This window comes from Filicampus tigris, chromosome 4 (assembly GCF_054856515.1).
Source record: "Filicampus tigris isolate MCC_2025a chromosome 4, RoL_Ftig_1.0, whole genome shotgun sequence".
NCBI classification, from domain to species: domain Eukaryota; kingdom Metazoa; phylum Chordata; class Actinopteri; order Syngnathiformes; family Syngnathidae; genus Filicampus; species Filicampus tigris.
The window spans coordinates 26,046,972-26,066,599 of NC_141220.1; the positions used below are offsets into that span (position 1 = coordinate 26,046,972).

The 19,628-nt window shown below is 44.6% G+C and overlaps 1 protein-coding gene across 8 annotated transcripts in view; it reads left to right on the forward strand.

The window, feature by feature from the left end:
- The first annotated feature begins 467 nt into the window (after positions 1-467).
- The window catches only part of tead4 (TEA domain transcription factor 4), a 37,504-nt gene continuing 18,343 nt past the window's right edge, over positions 468-19,628 (forward strand). For 2 of the 8 annotated variants that reach the window (XM_086027113.1, XM_086027114.1), the window contains exons 1-3: positions 8,880-8,929; positions 19,077-19,141; positions 19,448-19,587. In XM_086027113.1, the coding sequence (XP_085883239.1) occupies positions 19,468-19,587 (120 nt within the window). In that variant the 5' untranslated portion in view covers positions 8,880-8,929; positions 19,077-19,141; positions 19,448-19,467. Of the gene's footprint in view, positions 722-6,925; positions 7,078-7,946; positions 8,095-8,589; positions 8,930-19,076; positions 19,142-19,447; positions 19,588-19,628 lie in introns of those variants that run through there. The other 6 variants (XM_086027115.1, XM_086027116.1, XM_086027117.1 and 3 more) reach the window with 6 other exon arrangements.

Below are 19,628 nucleotides of genomic sequence, written 5' to 3' on the forward strand. Positions count from 1 at the left end.
CAACACAATTAACAACAATGTACATAAACAATCATCAGCAGCCATGAATATCTCCCAGCATTCTCACAATAACTATTTTTGACATAGTGGATGGCAGCGTTCACACAATAATAGCAGACGTAATATTAGCATGAATGGTTGACTCAGCATTAACGCAATGCATGTTGATGTATTGACTTTTTATCCTAACAAAAATTAAAACGGTCAATAGCATAGCACACAATTTTGAGTCACTGCATGTTTGAATGCTTGACTTTCAGCGTTGTGTTCATTCTAAGAGTCAATTATTCACATTACTAATATGTTTGTATGGTTTTTTTTTTTAAGAGGGTATAAACGCTGGCATCCACATTGACTCAATAATAAGCGCATAATATCACGAACCATATTTTGGCCACATTAGTGCGAATGTTTGACTCTCACCATTGATACAATGAAACTGGCCGCCTGCCTCCCCTCCCGACCCCTCCCTCTTCCTCACCCCCTCCACGATGACGCGGTGACGGGTCAGACGTGCCTCCCCTCCCGCGGTCTTTTCTGCGGCTTTTTTTCCGGGCTTCATGTCATACCACGGCTAATTCCGCAAATTCCTGCCCTGCTCTCGCGTCAAACAAGCGCCACCGGGAAGGAGGCTCGGGGCGGCACAACAATAACCGAAAACAAAAGAAAAGAAGAGGAGAAGTTAGCTAACTGTTGCTCCACCTGCGAGGACTCCCAGCAGGTAAGATCTCAATAGCGTTTTTGACACACTTATCTTGACCTGGGTGAAATTTCTCAAATGCGACGGGAAGCAACTGTTTGAACTTATTTTCACACTAAGGGTGATTCCAAGTGACTGTCGGGGACAACATTCCAAGAGTACTCCAAATTTTAAGATGGAATTTTACACATTTGGAAGTCCCCGTTGATAGTTGACTGGCTGTGACTCGGCGGGAACTATTTGGGCTACTTTCTAACGGGCTCGCGTCATTTCTTTTGTGGTTCAGTATTAGCCGTGTCAACTTTTTGAGGAGGGAAACTAATTGGGGCGGCCGTTTTTTATGTTGCGTACAATTCCCAGAATTCATTGCATTCTCGCTGCGGCGCTTGACGTGACGTAGTTAATTAAAACACCTGCGGCTGCCCCAATGGCGGATGAAGTCATGACGAGTCAGGCGGAAATAGTAGTTTTAAAAAAAGTTACCTCTCGTGAGCTTCAATTTGACCATTTAATTTACCTAACTACTCCGTTACAAGTTTATTTTGTCAATAAGTAACTGTACTTGGAGTGAGTACTCACACCATCACTGCAACGTCTGCATTTTGTGTGTTACCGATGTTATTTTTTTCCTCAATAAAGTTTGGTGAAACAGTTAATGGCGTCCAAAATGGCAGAATAAAAAATAAATACAAATATAATCAAGCCAATATATATGTATATATTTTGATTAAAAAAAAATACTCAGAGAACATAATTATAATATTAGTTGATTGAAAAAAAGCATATACTCAGTTTTGTTGTTAAGGATTTTTATAAAATAAATATTTGCTATGTAGTCTATCATTTTTATTGTAGTGGTCAGATTAAAGCAAACCTAAAAACATTTTTAACTTCTAACAAACTCCATGTTGTGCTTAAAAAACAACAACAAACACAAGCAATTTTAAAATTAGCTCCATTGGTGTAAATTACAGGGATTTACCACACACTTATGGCGTGGTGGTACATTGGCCCGACTTGGGTTCGGATAGTGTGGGTGGGTTCAGTTCCCCCTCTGTGATTGTGTGAATGTCTGTCTCTATACTGCATATACCTTGTAATTATTGACTGGCGACCAGTCCAGGGTGTAGTCTGCCTTTGTGATAGGTTCCAGCATACGATAATAGATGGGTGCGTGGTGGTTAAGTGGTTAGGACGCCTGTCTCACAACTCTTGGTTCAAGGCTAGAAATGTCATCATTCTAAATACTCAGGGCTAATTTTAACTGGTTAAAAAGTTTTTCTTTTGTTTTTTTTTCTAGTTAAATTTTCAGCTCTTCTATCGGCTTTTTTTTCCCCCTGTATGGATGTGGAATGTGCTACTTTCATTAGCCAAGTCGTGCTTGAATGTTCAACCTTGTTTGCTGTATTTATTTACAAGAATGTATCATATTTTATAACTTGGTTGTGTGTGAATGATGTGCATTTAATTTGGACTAAATATGTATTGTGCAGGGGTTTAGTTTGCGGGGTTTGCATGTTTACCCCATGCTTCCTACGGGGTACTCTGGCTTCCTCACACATTCTAAAAAAAAAATACATGATGAGTTAGTTGAATACTTGTTCATTGTGTGAATGTAAGGGGAACTGATTGTTTGTCTCTATGTGCTCTGCTATTGATTGGCTACCAATCCAGGGTGTACACTGTCCAACTCCCGAAGTCAGCATGGATAGATGAGAACAAGCATTAAAGAAAAAATGAACAGATTAGTGCACCTCAGTCCATGCTGAATGCGTCTAACAAATGCGGTTGCAATTAATAAACAAACAAAGAAAAACACACAACTACGCTAGTCCTAAAATACGATACACTGGTATAAATAAATATAGCAAATGTTACTTAAAGCAGCAACGACTACTCAGGCAAGTTATCCTTTGGGCATTTAAGCATTTTTTTTTTCTGAAATGATTAATTCGAGTAAAGATGACTGTTGCAACAATAATTATATTAATATAGTTGAGCCAGCGAACTGTGTTGTGTGTGTCACAAGAGTGTAAAAGATGTATTAACTGCTAAATAAAACTAATACGAAGTTTGAAAAGGCCCGACAGCCAGTAAAAATGTTGCATTTGTTGGAAAGCATCCGTGGTCATTTCCATACTCTTCATTAGCCATTATACATTCTGCTACTTCGTAATACCTGGATTTACAAGTCAGCTTTTTGAGATACAAGTCATTGCTCATCCCATTTTTTTTGGAGTAGCGGGCAAAAATTGCAGTTACTAGCACTAAGTGGCGGCAAAGCTCACAACAAGCAGTAACTCGTGAGCAATTCTTCAAATTTAAACATAAAACACAGAAAAGTATCCGTTGTTGAGTAAAACCATTCAGAAGTCTGCTAGCTCAATGCTAACATGCGACGTATGGACGGGCCAACAAAACTAGCATCGGCGTTGCGGTAGTTTGAACTCTTAGCAACATATATTTCAACACAAACGGCGCAGCAACACAAGTAGACAGACAATATAACGATATTCACCAGCACGCTATTTATTCAAATTATGACATCACATTTTTCCTCTTTTCGAGATTTGTCTGAATTTGATGGGGGATCTTCCCCCCCCACACAAATTATTAATTCATTATTAAGGTTAAACTGTAAATTGTTCCACTGAAGCAGTATTCCACTTTATAATCAAGTGAATATGGGCACACGCACACCCAAAACACACATAGACAGTGTGTACAATGCGAGCCTGTGTGATCAACCTCAAGTTACGCGGAACATTGCAGTCGGTACAGCTGCTGGAGCCGAAAGGTCGAGCGTGAGTATCGCCAGTCAAGATTGGAGCGGGCAAATGAGCGCGCGCGATGGCGTCCCGCAGGGCAGCTGACGGGAGTGCGTGTTGCAGTTGGGCGCGACAGGTGGACCGGCGCTGGGTGACGCGTGGTAAAGAATGCAGCTGTCAAGCCGCTTGAGGAATGGGAATTGTTTTTCTTTTGCACCAAACTTTTTTTTTTTTGTTGGCAATTTTTTTTATTATTATTATTTTTTTTATTTACAGTGACGTACCGACTCTGCTTTGTTAGTGTCTGTGTGTGATGGGTGTGTGGGTGTAAAAAAAAAAAAAAAAAAAAAAAAAGGAGTCGCTCCGAGACGCCACCGCGCTCATCCCACATAGCGATCATTCCTCCTCGGCTCGCATGAGAATGAAGAATAATGCCTCGCATGTGAGCCTTGTACAACAAAGACTCCGTAAGGCCCTTTCATTGCCGCGTTGGCGCGCTTGTGCGTGTTAGGCTGGCAAAAAAATGAAATGCGGGAATTGTTTTTGTTTTCTTCACCCGGTTGTCTTCGGAAGCTTAGCAATGCGTGTCTTATTGTGCCAGAATTGATTAGCTGCGCAACAGGTGAGTTTAGCGCGGCGCTCCTGAAACTTTTTACCTCCCGCTTTTTTTCCGACCGATACCAGGGTGAGCCTTGACACTTTTGAGTACGCACCGATACTGAGTTCCGATACCTCTAATAGTTTTTGAGATGCGACATTTCGCCTAACACAACGAACAGAATTTATGAACCGAGGGCCTTCCTTTCCGATGCCGATGATGATTCGTCGCTGCGTCTAGCGCCAACTACTGGCGAGGAGGACTTAATCGGTCAGATTTCCAGGCAAGTATCGGCCCGATACGATAGCCGGTAGCGCTTTTTTGCTCATCCTCACCGTTGCTTACATAATACGATCCATGTGGGAACATGTCTCGGTGCTGAAGCGGAAAAACAAGAATACAATGATTTTTTTTTTTTTTTTTTTGGGGACTCGCTCTCCACAACCCACCCAAAATTAGTCCGTGACCCACTTTTGGGTCCCGATCCACCTGCTGAGAATCCCTGGTCTAGAGTACGCATCCTGTTGTCTTTTGTTTATTAGGAAAGTTGTTGTTTTTTTTGTGGTGAAACAGGGCGGTACAATGGCAGGGGGGAAATGAGCGAATGAAATGGCCGAGGAGAACAACAGTAGCAATGGAGAAGAGAGAACAAAACGCAAAACAAAAGACGGCAACACCAATTGGAAACCTGGGAGTGAACCAGGATAAAAAAAATTACAAAAAAAAAAAAAAAAAAGTGAGAACAAGGCCATCAGAAAGATGACGACATTGTGTTGTCTTTTCAACAAAATGTGCATCGTCATTTCAAGGACTCTCACCTCGCACCGTTGCCGTAGTTACATTTACATTCCCCAGATGATTAGGGCAGGTTGCAACCAGCGGAGACAAACAAATAACCCAACAATCACAACAAAGTGTCCCGTAACTCAAAGGAAATTGGCTGGAGTCTTGGTCTCTCAAATGCATTTGCTTTCCCAGCGATGCTTTTCAGAATCTTTTTGGGGGATATTTTGGGAGATTTTTTTTTTTTTTTTTTCTATGGATTTAAAAATTTTGGGGGGTCACTATAACTTTGTTTGTTTCGACTGGGTAAGCAGTTGTGTTACCGCGGCACCAGCTGGGGGGATTATCCCGTTGAGCGGATCCAGGCAAGAGGGGCCTCGTTGGGGGTGATTGTCGGACCACGCTTGGAGCGAGCGTGTGTGTGTGTGTGTGTGTGTGCGTGAGTGGAGAGCAGGGGCTTTTGGTTAATGAAACCGCCGGACAGTTTGACTTTGTGAGCGCCAAGCAGCACACTAATAGTTTATTATGAAGTCCTGGTTGACCGATGGTGAACCCTGTTGCGGAGCCGGTTTGAAAATGTGTATTTGTAATGCAGATTATATCTGGATGAAGCATGTGGGTTATTTTTATGGTCTCAAGTTTCAGATTTCGCTTGTTTTTGTGCATTTTTTGTTTTTGTTTTTCAAAAGTTGTCACACTGATGGATTGAGTTATTAGGGGTGAGGATCCCTCCAATGAAAGACGATCTGATCGTACGTGTCTCGATGTGTGGTGTGCGATACGATCGAAGAGCGGCACATTTTCAAGTGGAACGATTTTGCTCGATTTTAGTGGGATTATGATTCGTTTCGATATGGTACGGATGTAGCTTTTATTACGCTTGTTACACGTACGAGCTCTCCAAAGGCCAAACTATTCAAGTTAATTAAAGAAATATTCAGCAACATCAAACCGATTTATACCTGGTGCCCATCTCTCATCCCGATACATAAGGTGCGGTTAGGGGTGTCACAAAAACAACTTGAATCAGAAATTCGGTTTCGATTTGTCCAACTGAATTCAATCGTTACATTTTAACATGTTGTTGCATATTAATAAGCATGACAAATGCTACAGCTGTACCATATGAAATCGTAATCCCACTGAATCCAACCGAATCGTTTTGAAATTGTTACATGCGTGAATCCTATCATAGCCCTTGTATGGAGAATCGTATCCAATCGTCTTTTGTGAAGAGATGCACACCCTTCGGAACAATTCGGTTCAGATTTTGATCCTGTCCACTTTGCATTTACACTAGCATTTTAACTGTGGGACCTGATGAATTACTTAGATTTACTGCACTGTGTAATAGAGATGTAACGATTAATCGAAAATCGATTTAAAATCGATTCAAGCTGCTTAAAATATGCATCAATCTAAAAAAAAAAAAAAAATCGATTAATTGAATAATCAAGCCGAGTCGCATCGAGTGTTGCGTTGATGAACTCTCAGCACTCACAAGCCCTAAACAGCAACACCTAACAAAAGACATAGCATACCTGGGTCATTAGAATATAAAAATTTGGAGTGCTTAAAAATGATGTTCCTCATAATCGTTAACGTTTTTTTCCATTCCAGATGCACACCACATTTTGAACGTGTAGATCAAATGCGTTCGTGGATGGCTGAAGAACCAAACTAGCGCACGGAGACAGGCATGGTAGCAATTTAAAAAAAATCGAATGGAATCGAAAATCGGCAACTGAAAATCCAAAATCGAATTGAACCGGGGCTTGGGTGAATCGTCACACCCCTTATGCATAAACGTAAGTACACCTCAGGAAAAGGGCGTTGGAACGTTTTTGATGTTCACAGGACGAGTAACGCTGCTCGATTCCCTCGCACTCGACACCCACCGCCGCCGGCCGATTACGCCCGCTCCTCGACATAATCAAACCGTCGTCCTTCATCCACACGCAACTCACGCTTTGGGCGTATGAATGACGTCACTAGCCCTCCCTCCCTCCCTCCCTGCCCTTTTCTCGCCCTAAACGGCCAGGCTGGGTAGTCCGTACGCGACGGACAAAGCTCCGATTGTCCTGACTCATGAGCTGCTTCTCCAGAAGGAGCTTCCGTCTTGGCCCGCTTCCATTTTCCACGCACATCCTAAACAACATTGTGTCGAGAGCAAACAGGATGCCCATCTGTCGCGAGACATCTCTGGGCTTCCGCCCCCCGATGCCTGCGTGCGTATCTCGCCGAGTTCAATGGAACGTCAAAGCTCGATTCGCCTCATTAATCGGCCGCAAGCTTCTGCATTGATAGAAAGTCCTCCTCAACTATGATTGCAGACCGCCACAGTGAAGATGACAAAACGCTTAATAAGCTGTTACGGTCCGTTTGGCGTGTGTTGCGCGCACGCGTGTGATCGGCCTTTAACGCGGCTCCTCGCGTATTGACTTTGGGGCCCCTCCGGCACTCCCCTCCTTCCCCCTTCCAGCTCATCTTCACAGCGGGCGCCGCTTTGTTTGTTTTCTCGCCGGCATTTAAGTGAATCAAAGTCACTTTTTTTTTTTTTTTTTTTTTACACGTTGCCATACGCAGCTGTGGGCTAGGCGTGACTTTGATGGGAATATCAAAGGACCTGGTGTGTCTTAGATTTATTACGCAACAGTCATTCAGTCAACGGGTAGGAGGAGAAGGAGACTTTCCGACTAATGGGCCAATTGTTTTTTACGCCGGGTCCGGATAAAAATTCATTTTGCCTTATTAAAGGTGAAAAAATCAACTCAAACATATATATTTTTTTAAAGAATATGTTCTATGCAGGCCCACTAGTTGAAATATGGTATTCTGAATAAGAGTTACTATGGGGGCGGCCATTTTGTCACTTCTGTCGACTGAAAATGACATCACAAATGCTCAGGGAACGACCAATCACGGCTCGGCTTCAGAAAACAGGTGCGCCGTGATTGGTCTTTGCCTGAGTAACTGTGACGTCATTTTCAGTTGACAGTAGTGACAAAATGGCCGCCCACCGAGATGGTGATAAAAGCGGGTTGGATTAACTCCACAAACGCAATATTTTTCAACTAGTGGGCTTGCATAGAACATATTCTTCCCCTCCCCCCAAAAAAATATTTGCGTTGACTTCCACTTTAAGCAACAAAAGTTGCATAATTGTATTGTCCAATTTGCGTCGCCTTTGTCACGTTGCATCATCTCTGACTTTGAGTGTGTACGGCTTTAAAAGGCCCGACCTGGTGAGTGACGTGGGTGTGGTCGACTGAAAGTCGAGTTGACTGTCGTGAGCTCCAGTTAGCATCTGGCTGGGCTCGCTGCTAATTGGCTAGCCGTGAGCCCACTCTGGGCGCCACTCGCGGCCATCGTGCTTGAATGTTTACGACGTTGTTTTGATTTGTTGCCGTTTGTCCAATAAAGTGACTGAAAGCGCACCATCGGCCGCGGCTGTATTAAATGAGCGAAATATGTTGACCTTTTCTTGGTGACTGCGGGTTTGACGATCACAAACTTTGGATATTCTCTGCCTTTTACGACACTTTATGCACTTATTTGTACACGGCGGCAGGTGAATCTGCAGGAACAGTCAACCCGGTGAAGCTTGCTTTGATTTTTGTTTGTATTGACATTTTTGGAGTTGTTCAATTCGCCATTACAGCTGTAATTGGAAAAAAAAAAAAAAAAAAAAATGCTCTTTGCATTTGAGTCCTTTTCTCGCCTTTTTTTTTTTTTTCTAGGGCTCCCCTGGCAACAACATCACATTGGTGGATTGCACAGGAGCAGGAGCTCTCTCTTTTCCACCCTCGCCTGCCCTGAAACGCCTCCCGGGCCCCGAGCATCCACCCCTCGCTGCGCGCTCCCCTTCCCCTCTTCCCACCACGTCTACGGAGTGGGTGCCGGCTCCCTCCCCCAGGGCCGGGAGCGAGGAGCTGGGGGACCCGCTAGACAAGCCCTTGGAGAACGATGCGGAGGGTGTGTGGAGCCCCGACATCGAGCAGAGCTTCCAAGAGGCCCTGGCCATCTACCCGCCTTGTGGCCGCAGGAAGATCATCCTCTCTGACGAGGGCAAGATGTACGGTACGCCCCAGCCCTCTATCGCTTTCACTTTCAGATATATGACAAAGAGTATTTCACACACACGAGCGCGCGCGCGCGCACACACACACTCTTTTCGCCTTCTTCTGTTGCCTGCACAGCTGTCACTTCCACTCGGTCCCTCGACGCAACACGTTGTCGGCCAAAACCTCACCGACAGATGTTCGGTCTTTACATGAGAATCCTTGTTTGAAGGGGAAGTCAACGCAAACATATTTTTTTTAAGAATATGTTCTGTGCTCTAGTTGAAACGAGGCATTCTGATCGATATTGGGTTTTGAGAATATGAGTTAAGCAATAAAATCCACCCGTTTTTAGCCGTCTAAGGGGGGGTCGGCCATTTTGTCACTTCTGTCGACTGAAAATGACATCACAGTTGCTCAGGGCTCAGCTTCAGAAAGCAGGTGCACTGAGCCCCGAGGGTGTGTGATGTCATTTCCAGTCGACGGAAGTGACAAAATGGCCGACCCCTGAGACGGCTGAAAACGGGTGGATTTTGCTGCTTAACTCATATCCCACAAACGCAAAATTAATCAGAATGCCGTGTTTCAACTAGCGGGCCTGCTTGGAACATATTCTTGAAAAAAATATGTTTGGGTTGACTTTCACCTTTTAATTTGCGGAATCTAGTGACGCCTATTGCGAGTGTGTTTCGAAATGATTTGTTCCAAACCGATGAATTGTAAGGCGGGCTTTTAGTGTAGTGCTTCGCATAGCTGACTTTCATGCAGCTGCCGTCGAGTTGCACCAGTCCAGGGGCGTAGCTCCCATTTGGCTCCAAGTCAGCCGGGCCGGGTTCCAGCTCCCCTTGTGACCCCGAACATGATAAGCGCAACGGAAAATGGTGGATAGATGAAAGATGAGGCTCGTATGTCAAGATGGGTATTCGTAGACATTTATTTCCCTGGCTGAGAAAATTACGCATCCAATTTTTTTTTTCTTGAATAATTCAAATTCTGACCGTTTTTTTTTTCCTTCCACATGAACTGTCTTATTAATGAGAAAGGCAGCGTAGCCAACATAGCAAATTAAAGTAATTCCAGCCATCAACTTGTGACAGTTAATGAGCGCTTGCAACAATGCACAGACGCACTTTTTTTCACCAGCCCGGGCAACCTCGATTATCGTTTTTGTCGCTAAGGCTTGCAGTTTTGACAACGTGCCGGTAGCTATTTAGTGGAAGTCAACCCCAAAATTTTCTTTACAATAATATGCTCGATGCGCCTCCACTAGTCTAAACATGGCGTTCTGATTAATATTCCATTTGTGGAATATGAGCAGCAACATCCACCCGTTTTTTTTCGCTAACATCAGGGGGCGGCCATTTTGTCACTAGCTGTTGACTGAAAATGAGATCAGGTAACAGGTAGGGGCTCCCCTGTTTTCTGAAGCTGAGCAACCGTGATGTCATTTTCAGTCGACAGAAGTGACAAAATGGCCGCCCTTTGAGATGGACAAACACGGGTGGATTTTATTACTTAACTCATGTTCCACAAACACAACATCAATCAGAATGCCATGTTTAGACTAGTGGGGCTGCACAGAACATATTATTGTCAAGAACATTTTTGGGATGGACTACCCTTTTCAGTTGGTGGGTTGTTTACGTTTGTTACAGGAAGGGGGCAAAATGCATAACATAAACCGGCTCGTGTTTGGTGTATACGGAATAGATTTTGTAGAATTGAAACATAAGAAATAAGAACTGCAAACTACTCGCAGTATTTTCTTATATTCTCCAATTAATTAAAGCCTTTCGACTACGAACTATAATAGACACTATAGAATTGATTTTTTTTTTTTTTAATATATATCGTCACTGTCCTGTGAAAAACACTTATCTCCATTTTTTTTTTTTAATTTTCGTATTTTTACGTGAATGGTGTTTCCGCGCTACAGACGTCGCATCAAACGTGAAAACTCTACACTTCGGTAGAGTACCTACTTATCACGTTCAAATAATGAAAAAACAAAACAAAAAAAAAACGGCAACTACACTACTTCACCTTGTTGTTGTGAATACTAACGTGACCAAATCCCAGATGATCAACGTTTTTTTTTTGTTTTTTTTTCCATTAACAAAATGATTCATGATCACCATCCGTAAAGAAAGACAATGAAGCCCAATTGTTGACACAAATCCACCTCAAACAGGTGCACTTCCTCCCCAGCTAAAATAAGCAAATTGAGCTAAAAGCCCTGCAAAAAGAAAGAATCAGGATAACTTTTCTTTCAACCATAAAGACTCTGAGCGGTGCCGCTGCCAAGCAGGCGTCTGCAAAAGGTAAGCTGGCCTTCCTCCATGACACGTCGCTGAAAGATGTTTGCTAGCACAGGGCTTTGGCACGGCGTTGTTCTGTGCTGTCTTGGACGGATCCGGTTGTCGGAAAACAACGTTGGACAGAAGTATCGGCGCTATCAGACCAGCTCTGTCATCGCCCTGTGTTGCGCCCGTGCCAAACCGCTACTTGAACCGTTAGCATTGTCACCGTTTGCCGTTGTCGCCTGCCTCCGGTTGACACTTAATAAAAGCCACGCAAGGTTGATGGGGCTTTGGGGGGGTCTTTCTTTGTCACAGGACTGAAGGGTTTCATGGTGAAAAGTGTGTTGAAAAGGCGGCAAAAAAATTAGACCCGCTTGGAGGGGGGGGGGTCCTGGGGGAGGTTTGTGATGTGCACCAGGGAGCGCGCTGGCCTGCCAGGAATGGCATGTGCTCTTGGTAGTCCGGGGGTTCAAGGCAGCTCAGCTGTAACCCTAAACCAGAATAGACGTTTACCCTTTGAGCGCCTGGAGAGAGGGGGGGCGGATTGGGGGTTCGGGGGCGGGGTAGGCGTGGTTGCAAATAAACACCAAGGTGGACAGTGGTGTCTTGCGTGGCCTCGGGGGTCCCAATACAGCTCTCTCACACCTGTCCCCTCAGTGCACAAGCGCTATTTCAGGGATTTACCTCGTCCTCACCTCTTCTGTTTGAAAATCATTCTCCCTCTCTTGAATGGGCCATCTCCGCTTACCTCCGCAGTGAAGTCAAAGCGGGCGATTACCGGTGAACTTGGATTTTCCCGGTATGATACGGAATGCTGACCTTTTTTGTCACACGCACAAAAATTCATTTTAGTTCACTGACAATATGTTGTTTTTTTTTTTTTTTTTTTTTTTTAAGATGGTTAGGGCTAGTTGTGGGTTAGGGTTAGAGAAAGCGTGCGTGTGTGGATCTTGGCTGCTTAACTCATATTCCACAAACACAATATTATTCAAAATGGCCCCAACATTTTCAAAGGGGGAAATCAACCCCCCCGTAAAATATTAGCAATAAATATGAGTTAAGCAAACCAATACTTAGTTTGACAAATGCATAGCTTTGTCTCCGCTAGCGTAATGCTAACACATGTTAGCATACTGTAGGTATTGCAGTTAAACAATAAAAAAAAAATACAAATAGATATATTCAAACCGAAATGGTGCAGCAACATCCAGTTTACAGAATGATCAGAGGAATAAATACTTCCTACTCAGTAGCTCAGTCGCCGCTCTCTTCTTTTTTTTTTGAACCCGCGCGCACGACGGCACATGTACATCCCGGTCAAATGTTACGCCGCGACTACTCCGCGTGTATAAGAACAGAGCACAACTCGACTCGGTTTTATTCATTGAATTCAAAGTCATTTAGTTGACCCCATTTTATCAGTTAAAAACACAGCCGCTGTTAGAAAGTGCTGTACATAACAAAGATCAAACATAAAACACCATTTATAAATAATGAAAATAAGCGTTCCATTCAATTGACATGCAAGTCATGTCGTGAATCTAAGCGCTGGTCTTATTGCCTGAAAAAGATGCAATCTATGCATCCTTGGTTGGGAATTAGAAATAGAAAGGCACCTGTGCCTGCCCATTAACCCAACACCGTTGCAAGATTCAGAAGGCTACTTTTTTTTGTCCGACTTTGAAGCAGCCCAGATGCTTCATAGTTTGTCGCCCCTGCGGCTCCACAGATGTCTACTGAATCGCCGTCTCAAGTCACCGGTGGCCAGCAACTCAAGTCATTCGAGCAGCCGCAATCAATACAAAGCCACTTTGTCGCTCTTTAGCGTTGATCACCTTGTCTTCCGGCGCCGAGCGCTCGTCGTCTCTCGGGTGGCCAAATTAAATGTCGACTTGGCAACCAGTTGATTCTCCCGTAAAGGTTATTTTTGTGGCCTTCCACGAGCCGGAATATGGACTCAAAAGACAAAACAGCAGAATAACAACGCGTCTGCCGGCTGAATGCGACATTTTCTGAATTTCACCTCAAATTCCCGGCCGAGGAATGAATGCCATTCTTTGGCGCAGCTATGACATTGAGTCTCCAGGCGGCAGCGTTGAAGGAATGCCTGCTTCTACCCATTGTGGATTCCGTAATTGAACGGAATGTTTTCAGCCCGTATATATTTCTCGCATTTTTTTTTTCCCCGGCCCTTGAGCTCATTACTCAGCGGGCCATTAGCCGGCTTATTAGGGACGGTGTCGAGGATATTGTGGCGGCCTGCGCGCCCGCGGTAATTCGGCATGAGTCTGCCAAGGAAAACATTTCCTGCCTTGTGTGGCTCTCGGCAAGAGACATGCCCTGCACTCTGACCGTAGGCCTCATGCTGGAAAAATGGGGTAAAAAAAACAAAAAAAAAAACAACAACAAACCGTTTCTTGTAGTACAGTGCAGACCAGTGTGGAATGTGGCGTTGATAATGAAATGATCTCCCCATATAAGGCAATTTGCGTACCTCTGTTCAATGTGCGTTACTTACTCACAGCGTTACCACATCCTGTTTGATGCAGCTGTTTGGTTTCGTCACACTTGATGCGCTAACAGCTGCGAGAGCAGCTCTTATCCCGGATTTTGATGGTTCTGTTCATGCGGGGGGGGGCGGGGGGGGGGGTGGAAGAGGAGGCTTTCATTGCTGTTGTGAATAAAGTCAACAAAGCTTCCCTGAATGCTGACAGGATTTTCGCACAGTTTCGCAAACAAAGAATATGCGCACGCCGAAACATTATACCACTAAGCTTTGCTCGCGCAGCCTGTCGACCTATTGTTGTCTTTTTGTGTGGTGATATAAATATGTTATATGGCTCTCAAGGGATTCTCATTAAAAATGTGATATAAAGGTCAGTGGAAAGCAGCAGGGAGTCCTCTCGCCCGGGTGTAAACTTTGCCAGTCAAGCGAGAGATTCAACGTCAGCCTTGACGTGCGCACTTTTTGGTGGTGCCTCTCCGGCGAGGGCAGCAGGGAGGGTAGCGTGCAATTATGTCAAAAAAGGATTGCAATTGAGGAACATTTGCGGCCCAAAAATGTGGAGGAAAGTCATTATTGGGGGGAGGGGGGGGCGCACTCCCTAACCAGATGTATGGCTAAATGTCATTTTAAATATGGACAAAATGCGCGTGTTTTCACTGCATCTTAATATCGTCGCTGTCCTGTGAAAAACACTTATGTCCATTTTTCATTGTTTTTATTTCTAGTTTGCGTGTTAAAGACATCCCATTAATGTGAAAATGTAAAAAAAAAAAAAAAAAATTAAAAGATTGGACATACGTGTTTTTCACAGGACAACAATGATCTATTTCATGCCCAATGCATGTGTAAAAGATCCAGCCTACAACAACAAAGGGTTTGAATAATCAAAAAAATAACCACAGGCTGTGATTTGGTGCAAACAAAGTTTTCATTCCCTGGCAAGATTTGTGAAATATTAGCAACTAGCAATCTTTGTAAAATATGACTGAACAAGGACCATCTCTTGTTTCATATTTGTGCTCTTCTGAAATACATTGGCACGCATCTCGTGGAGTTCTGCTGGGTAGCTGTCTAGAACCACTTGTGAAGTTTGTCACTAGACCGTTATTCATAAAGTGAAAGTAGCCATGTTCAGTCACGATTGTAAATCAGTGTCAAATAAGTCAGTTACTGATCCTTTGGTGCACTTTGTTGTCGTGCACATATCAATATCAACATCACCCGGTTTATCACAAATGTAACGTAATCGATGGAAGATTCTTGCATCATCGCCACTTGTACTCGACTCATTGCTAGCATCGATATATGACGCGGCCTTTCGGAGAACACTTAGGCGAGCAAACTATAACGGGGGGGGGGGGGGGGGGGGGCGTAACACCCAACCAAGACATTCCGTCAGCCTTAATGCGCTCTTCCTGAGCAGACACAGCGTGAGCGGTGGAAGGAAAACGGATGGCTGCCGAGAGAAAATGGCACCTAGCATATTTTCATGTTATGCGGACGTGCCGCGCGGTAGATTGTGCTTGCATGAGATCTGATGGTACAAAATTATAAACAGGTGCGTGCTATACAGTTTCCCCTGATCAATCCATAAAGGTTTTTTGTTATTGCGCGCAAACAGGACATGGACCTGCGGGGCAATGTCGGAGCGGCAGATGCAGATGCCGGTGTCAGTGTGTAGGAATGTGAGGAATGTACTGAGCGGGAGTGATCACACTGGGCCATTGATGCTGATTTATGACCTGCTGGTCCAAGGATTGACTCTGGAGGGGGGGGACACCAGGGTGTGCCCTTACTAGCCCCATCGACTTAGCCTGTCACCTACGCCAAAAAGAATGACCGACTGGTTCTTTTGGACCCCGTTCACCCCAGAGACACCAATATACAATGGGTATAGCACCCCGGTTCAAATGCCAAGTTTTTGTGACATTCATATTCACGGTGTTGCACCACATTGAATGTTGATCATTTTCAAGTCAAAAACATATTCAATAATGCGCTTGGTTTTAATTGAGGTCTTTTGGGGGAAGTCTCTCTTCTTTTGTGTGCTACCGACACTTGCAATGGACATATGGTTGTATTTTATTTGCATTTTTTTTTGTTTTTTTGAAAGGTAGCAGGATTATGCAAAGTAGCTAGCCAAAGTTGACAAACCTTTGTAGAGAGTTCAGGCATGCAGTCCCATTCTGTTTGGTCCTTTTTTTTTTTTTTTGTCTTTTATTGAAATACAAGAACGTTTTGACATTACCTACTAATTCTTAACTGGAATAGCGGCGCATGCACAATTTGGTGTTGAGCCCAAAGGATTGTTTGGCCTTGGTAGAGAGGTCTGTCTAGTGAGAGTCGAATCGAGAATTTATTATTTTTTTTTTGGTTCGTCGATTAGTTTTTTTCGTTGGTCTGCTTGCACTGGGCGGCAACGGCGAGCCGTCGGAGCTGTGATGGAAAAGAACGTGCAGTGCGTGGCGGTTAGCGGCCATTCTGTAATGTGCATTACCGCCACCTACAGGATTGGAGTGGAAGTCTTCAAATGTGTGACTTGCTCCAATTTTATGCGCGCCCTTGCGAAACCTCCCCCGCGTCGCACTGCAGCCTCGGTTGGCACAAGGTGCTCTGTCTGGCTAATTCTCACTGCATGATCTCAACACTGAGTGAATGACTCGCCTCTGATCCCCGTGGGTGTGTTGGAAAGTATTTTTAATGGGACCTTCCCTAAGCATTTGCTCAAGGAGCGGCGGAGCATCGGTTACGAGAACAAAGTCATTGCTTTAAGTCGTTTTCCTATTTGCCTATTTCTTTCTTCTTTACAAAAAAATTGAACTGGTCCCCAGTTTTGTATTGCAGTCTTTCTTGAAACAATCATCAGAAAAGCATAATTTTGGGATACAGTTGTAGTAATTCCACACTTGTTTGCACAGTAAGGTTGAGACGGGATGTCGACTTTTCCAGTAATTTAAGTTGATTTTAATTTCAAAGTTTGTCAGAACACGATGAAGTTGCATCTTATGGCTCACAGGAGTTACCGTATATTAGCGTCTAAAAATAACCTGGACTCACAGAGAGGCCTCTCGCGGCTGAAGTCAGATGGCAGCCATCTTGCGTTGCCACGGTTACCGACAAACCCTGTTCCGCTTTTGCTGAAAACACCAGTGCGAGTTTTACTCCTTACCTGAAGGATCATGCGAAATGTCGACATATAATTGAAACGAACTGTTTGTCGACGATACTTCATCACAGAATTTACAACCATTTTTCTATGTGTATATTTTACGATATTCATTGAGCAGTGTTTACATGTTCATCCCGAGCTTTGGCGGGTTAGTTACAGACTTGAAATTATCCATAGGTGGGAATGTGCGTGTGAATGGTTGATTGTCCATATATGTCCTGCAATTGCCTGGCAACCAGTCCAGGTTAGACCCCGCCTTATCAAAAGTCAGCTGGGATCGACTCTAGTTAACCACAACCCCTAATGGAAACAATTTTGTAAGAAATGATATGGATCTGAACATCCAAAGTCAAACACTATCTGTTCCCTGACGGTGGTAGACTTTGGAGTTCTTCGAACAGGAACATTAAATGAACTGAACAAAACACAAAACAAAATATGACATCTCGCATGACTTGATGAACGAGGGAGTTTATGTTTTGCTTGAAGTCCAAATTATACCTCTTTTGGGGCACTCGACTTTTGAGGTTCCACTGATAGCTGAGATATATGCTCTCGTGAATCATATTCCTGATTTTAAAACTTGGACCTTGCGTGCGAGGATGACAAAGCCGAAGGAAAGCGCGTGGCCGTTGCCCCCGGCCCCCCCCCCCCCCCCCTCCCCGGCGTAACCGGAGCCCCCTCAACGGGCGAGAGGCTGGGTGAGGGTGACTGTGGCGAGGGGAACAAGGCCAAGATTTACTGTGGGCGTAAAGGCATATTCCATAAACATTGACACACACACCAGCTGCCTGGCAGTGTCACTAGACTGGGCCCCCTTTTGGTGCGGTGGCCTGCGCTGTCTGTCCCGGGTTGGGTCCCGAGGATCTGATTCCTGCCGCGGTCGCCACCTGCTTCGCCAGCGTGGGCTGTCTGTCATTAGTGGATGTGCACTGATCCACACTCGTTGTGTAAGTACAAGTGTGGACGGTCACTCTCTCACACCGACGCCGGCCTTCACACAGACACGTGTACTGCACGTATGTATAGCCTTACACGGGGGTGTCCAGACTTTTGCCTCAGACCGCCGCGTACAGAAAAATCTTTGGAATTCTTTGACTTTTATGAAACAGGAAGTCAACCCAAACATGTTTTCCAGAATATGTTCTTCTGTGCAGGCCCACTACTCCAAACACGGCATTCGGAGTAATGCGTTTGAGGAATATGAGAAATCCACCTGTTTTTAGCTAGCACGGTGGTGGGGGCGGCCATTTTGTCACTCCTGTCGACTGAAGATGACATCGACGTTGCTCAGGGCTCAGATAATGACCAATCATGGCTCAGCTTCAGAAAACGGGTGATCCGTGATTAAAAATGTATTCTTTCATCATAGAGGGGTACCAACAATTTTGTCCACACGCGTACAAACAGGCCTTGGGATACAAGTTACTCGACTTGTGTGTTTTCTTTGACATGCAAGCAAAAACGTGAGACACAAGTGCTGTCAGGTGGCAGTGAACACATCCTCAACTCACGTCACAATAAGGAGCACGTTGGCAAATAGCGGGCGATTCTTCAAAAAAAGGGCTTCAGGCTGTTAATTGCCACTCCCAGTTGAGATTTACTGTAAAACTAAACATAAAGCAAAGAGAATTGTGTATTTGAAACAACAATACATTTTAGCCTTTCAGTCCGCTAGCGTAATGTTAATTAGCATCCGTGTTGTGGTGCTATCACACTTCAAGCAACGCATTGAACACAAACAATCCAGCAACACATGTAGAAAGACAATACAGCAGTACTCACAGTCATATATTCTTCATCCTCTGCGAAGAATGACCAATAGTAGTACTGTACTGATGAGCTAAGAGGAGCTGAGATGTCTCACTAAACGGTATCTGTCTGTCTTATACTACCCAGCTGGCCAAGAGTGGCACACCATTCAATTGATGCCGTCTGACAAAAAAAAACATTTAATACTTCAAAAGTATTCAATTATGTCATTCCTCTATATTTGTATAACATACAGAACTGTGGTTGTAATGACCATGCAGTTCTAGTTATGCAGGGGTGAATTTTTCATACCGTTCCTTTACCGAATCGCATAAGCGCCTCCAAGTGTCACTGAGTTATTCCGATTTTTTTTTTTTTTTTTTTTATGAACAAAATGAAAGCAAAGACACATCTCCAAATGATGTTGTTTTCATTACAGGACGTAACGAGCTGATCGCACGCTACATCAAACTCCGCACTGGGAAAACGCGCACCAGGAAGCAGGTGAGTCCAGCGCGGCCAAACGCCACTATTTTTGAAGCCCTTCAGCAAGTCCGCCCCTGCTGAGTGATGCCCCCGACTCCCCCGGGTAGCGTTCCCCGAACCGCCGTCCCGACGACTGATTCGGGGCCAGCCGGCCGGCCTACGGATGCAACGGGATCGTGCGTTGGCACGCTTTCTTTTTTTTTTTTTTTGCGCCTCGTGGACACATTTGCTCGTTAGAAGCGGCGAGAGGCCGGGGAATATGGCGCATGCGGATAGGGCGAGGGATTTGCGAGGCTATCCTCAAGCGTGGCATCTGATACGCAGGGACTGATGTAGGGGTGGCGATGATGGATGTGCATAGAGAGAGCGAGAGAGACCCTGCTAAGTCATCTGGCACAGTCACTGTGGGAGTGGTGATGAGAGAGGCGGCGAGGGACCGGAGACGGACTGTGGGACAGATTCAGGTTCAGACAACTTTATTGATCCCAGTGTGGGCAATGAATTT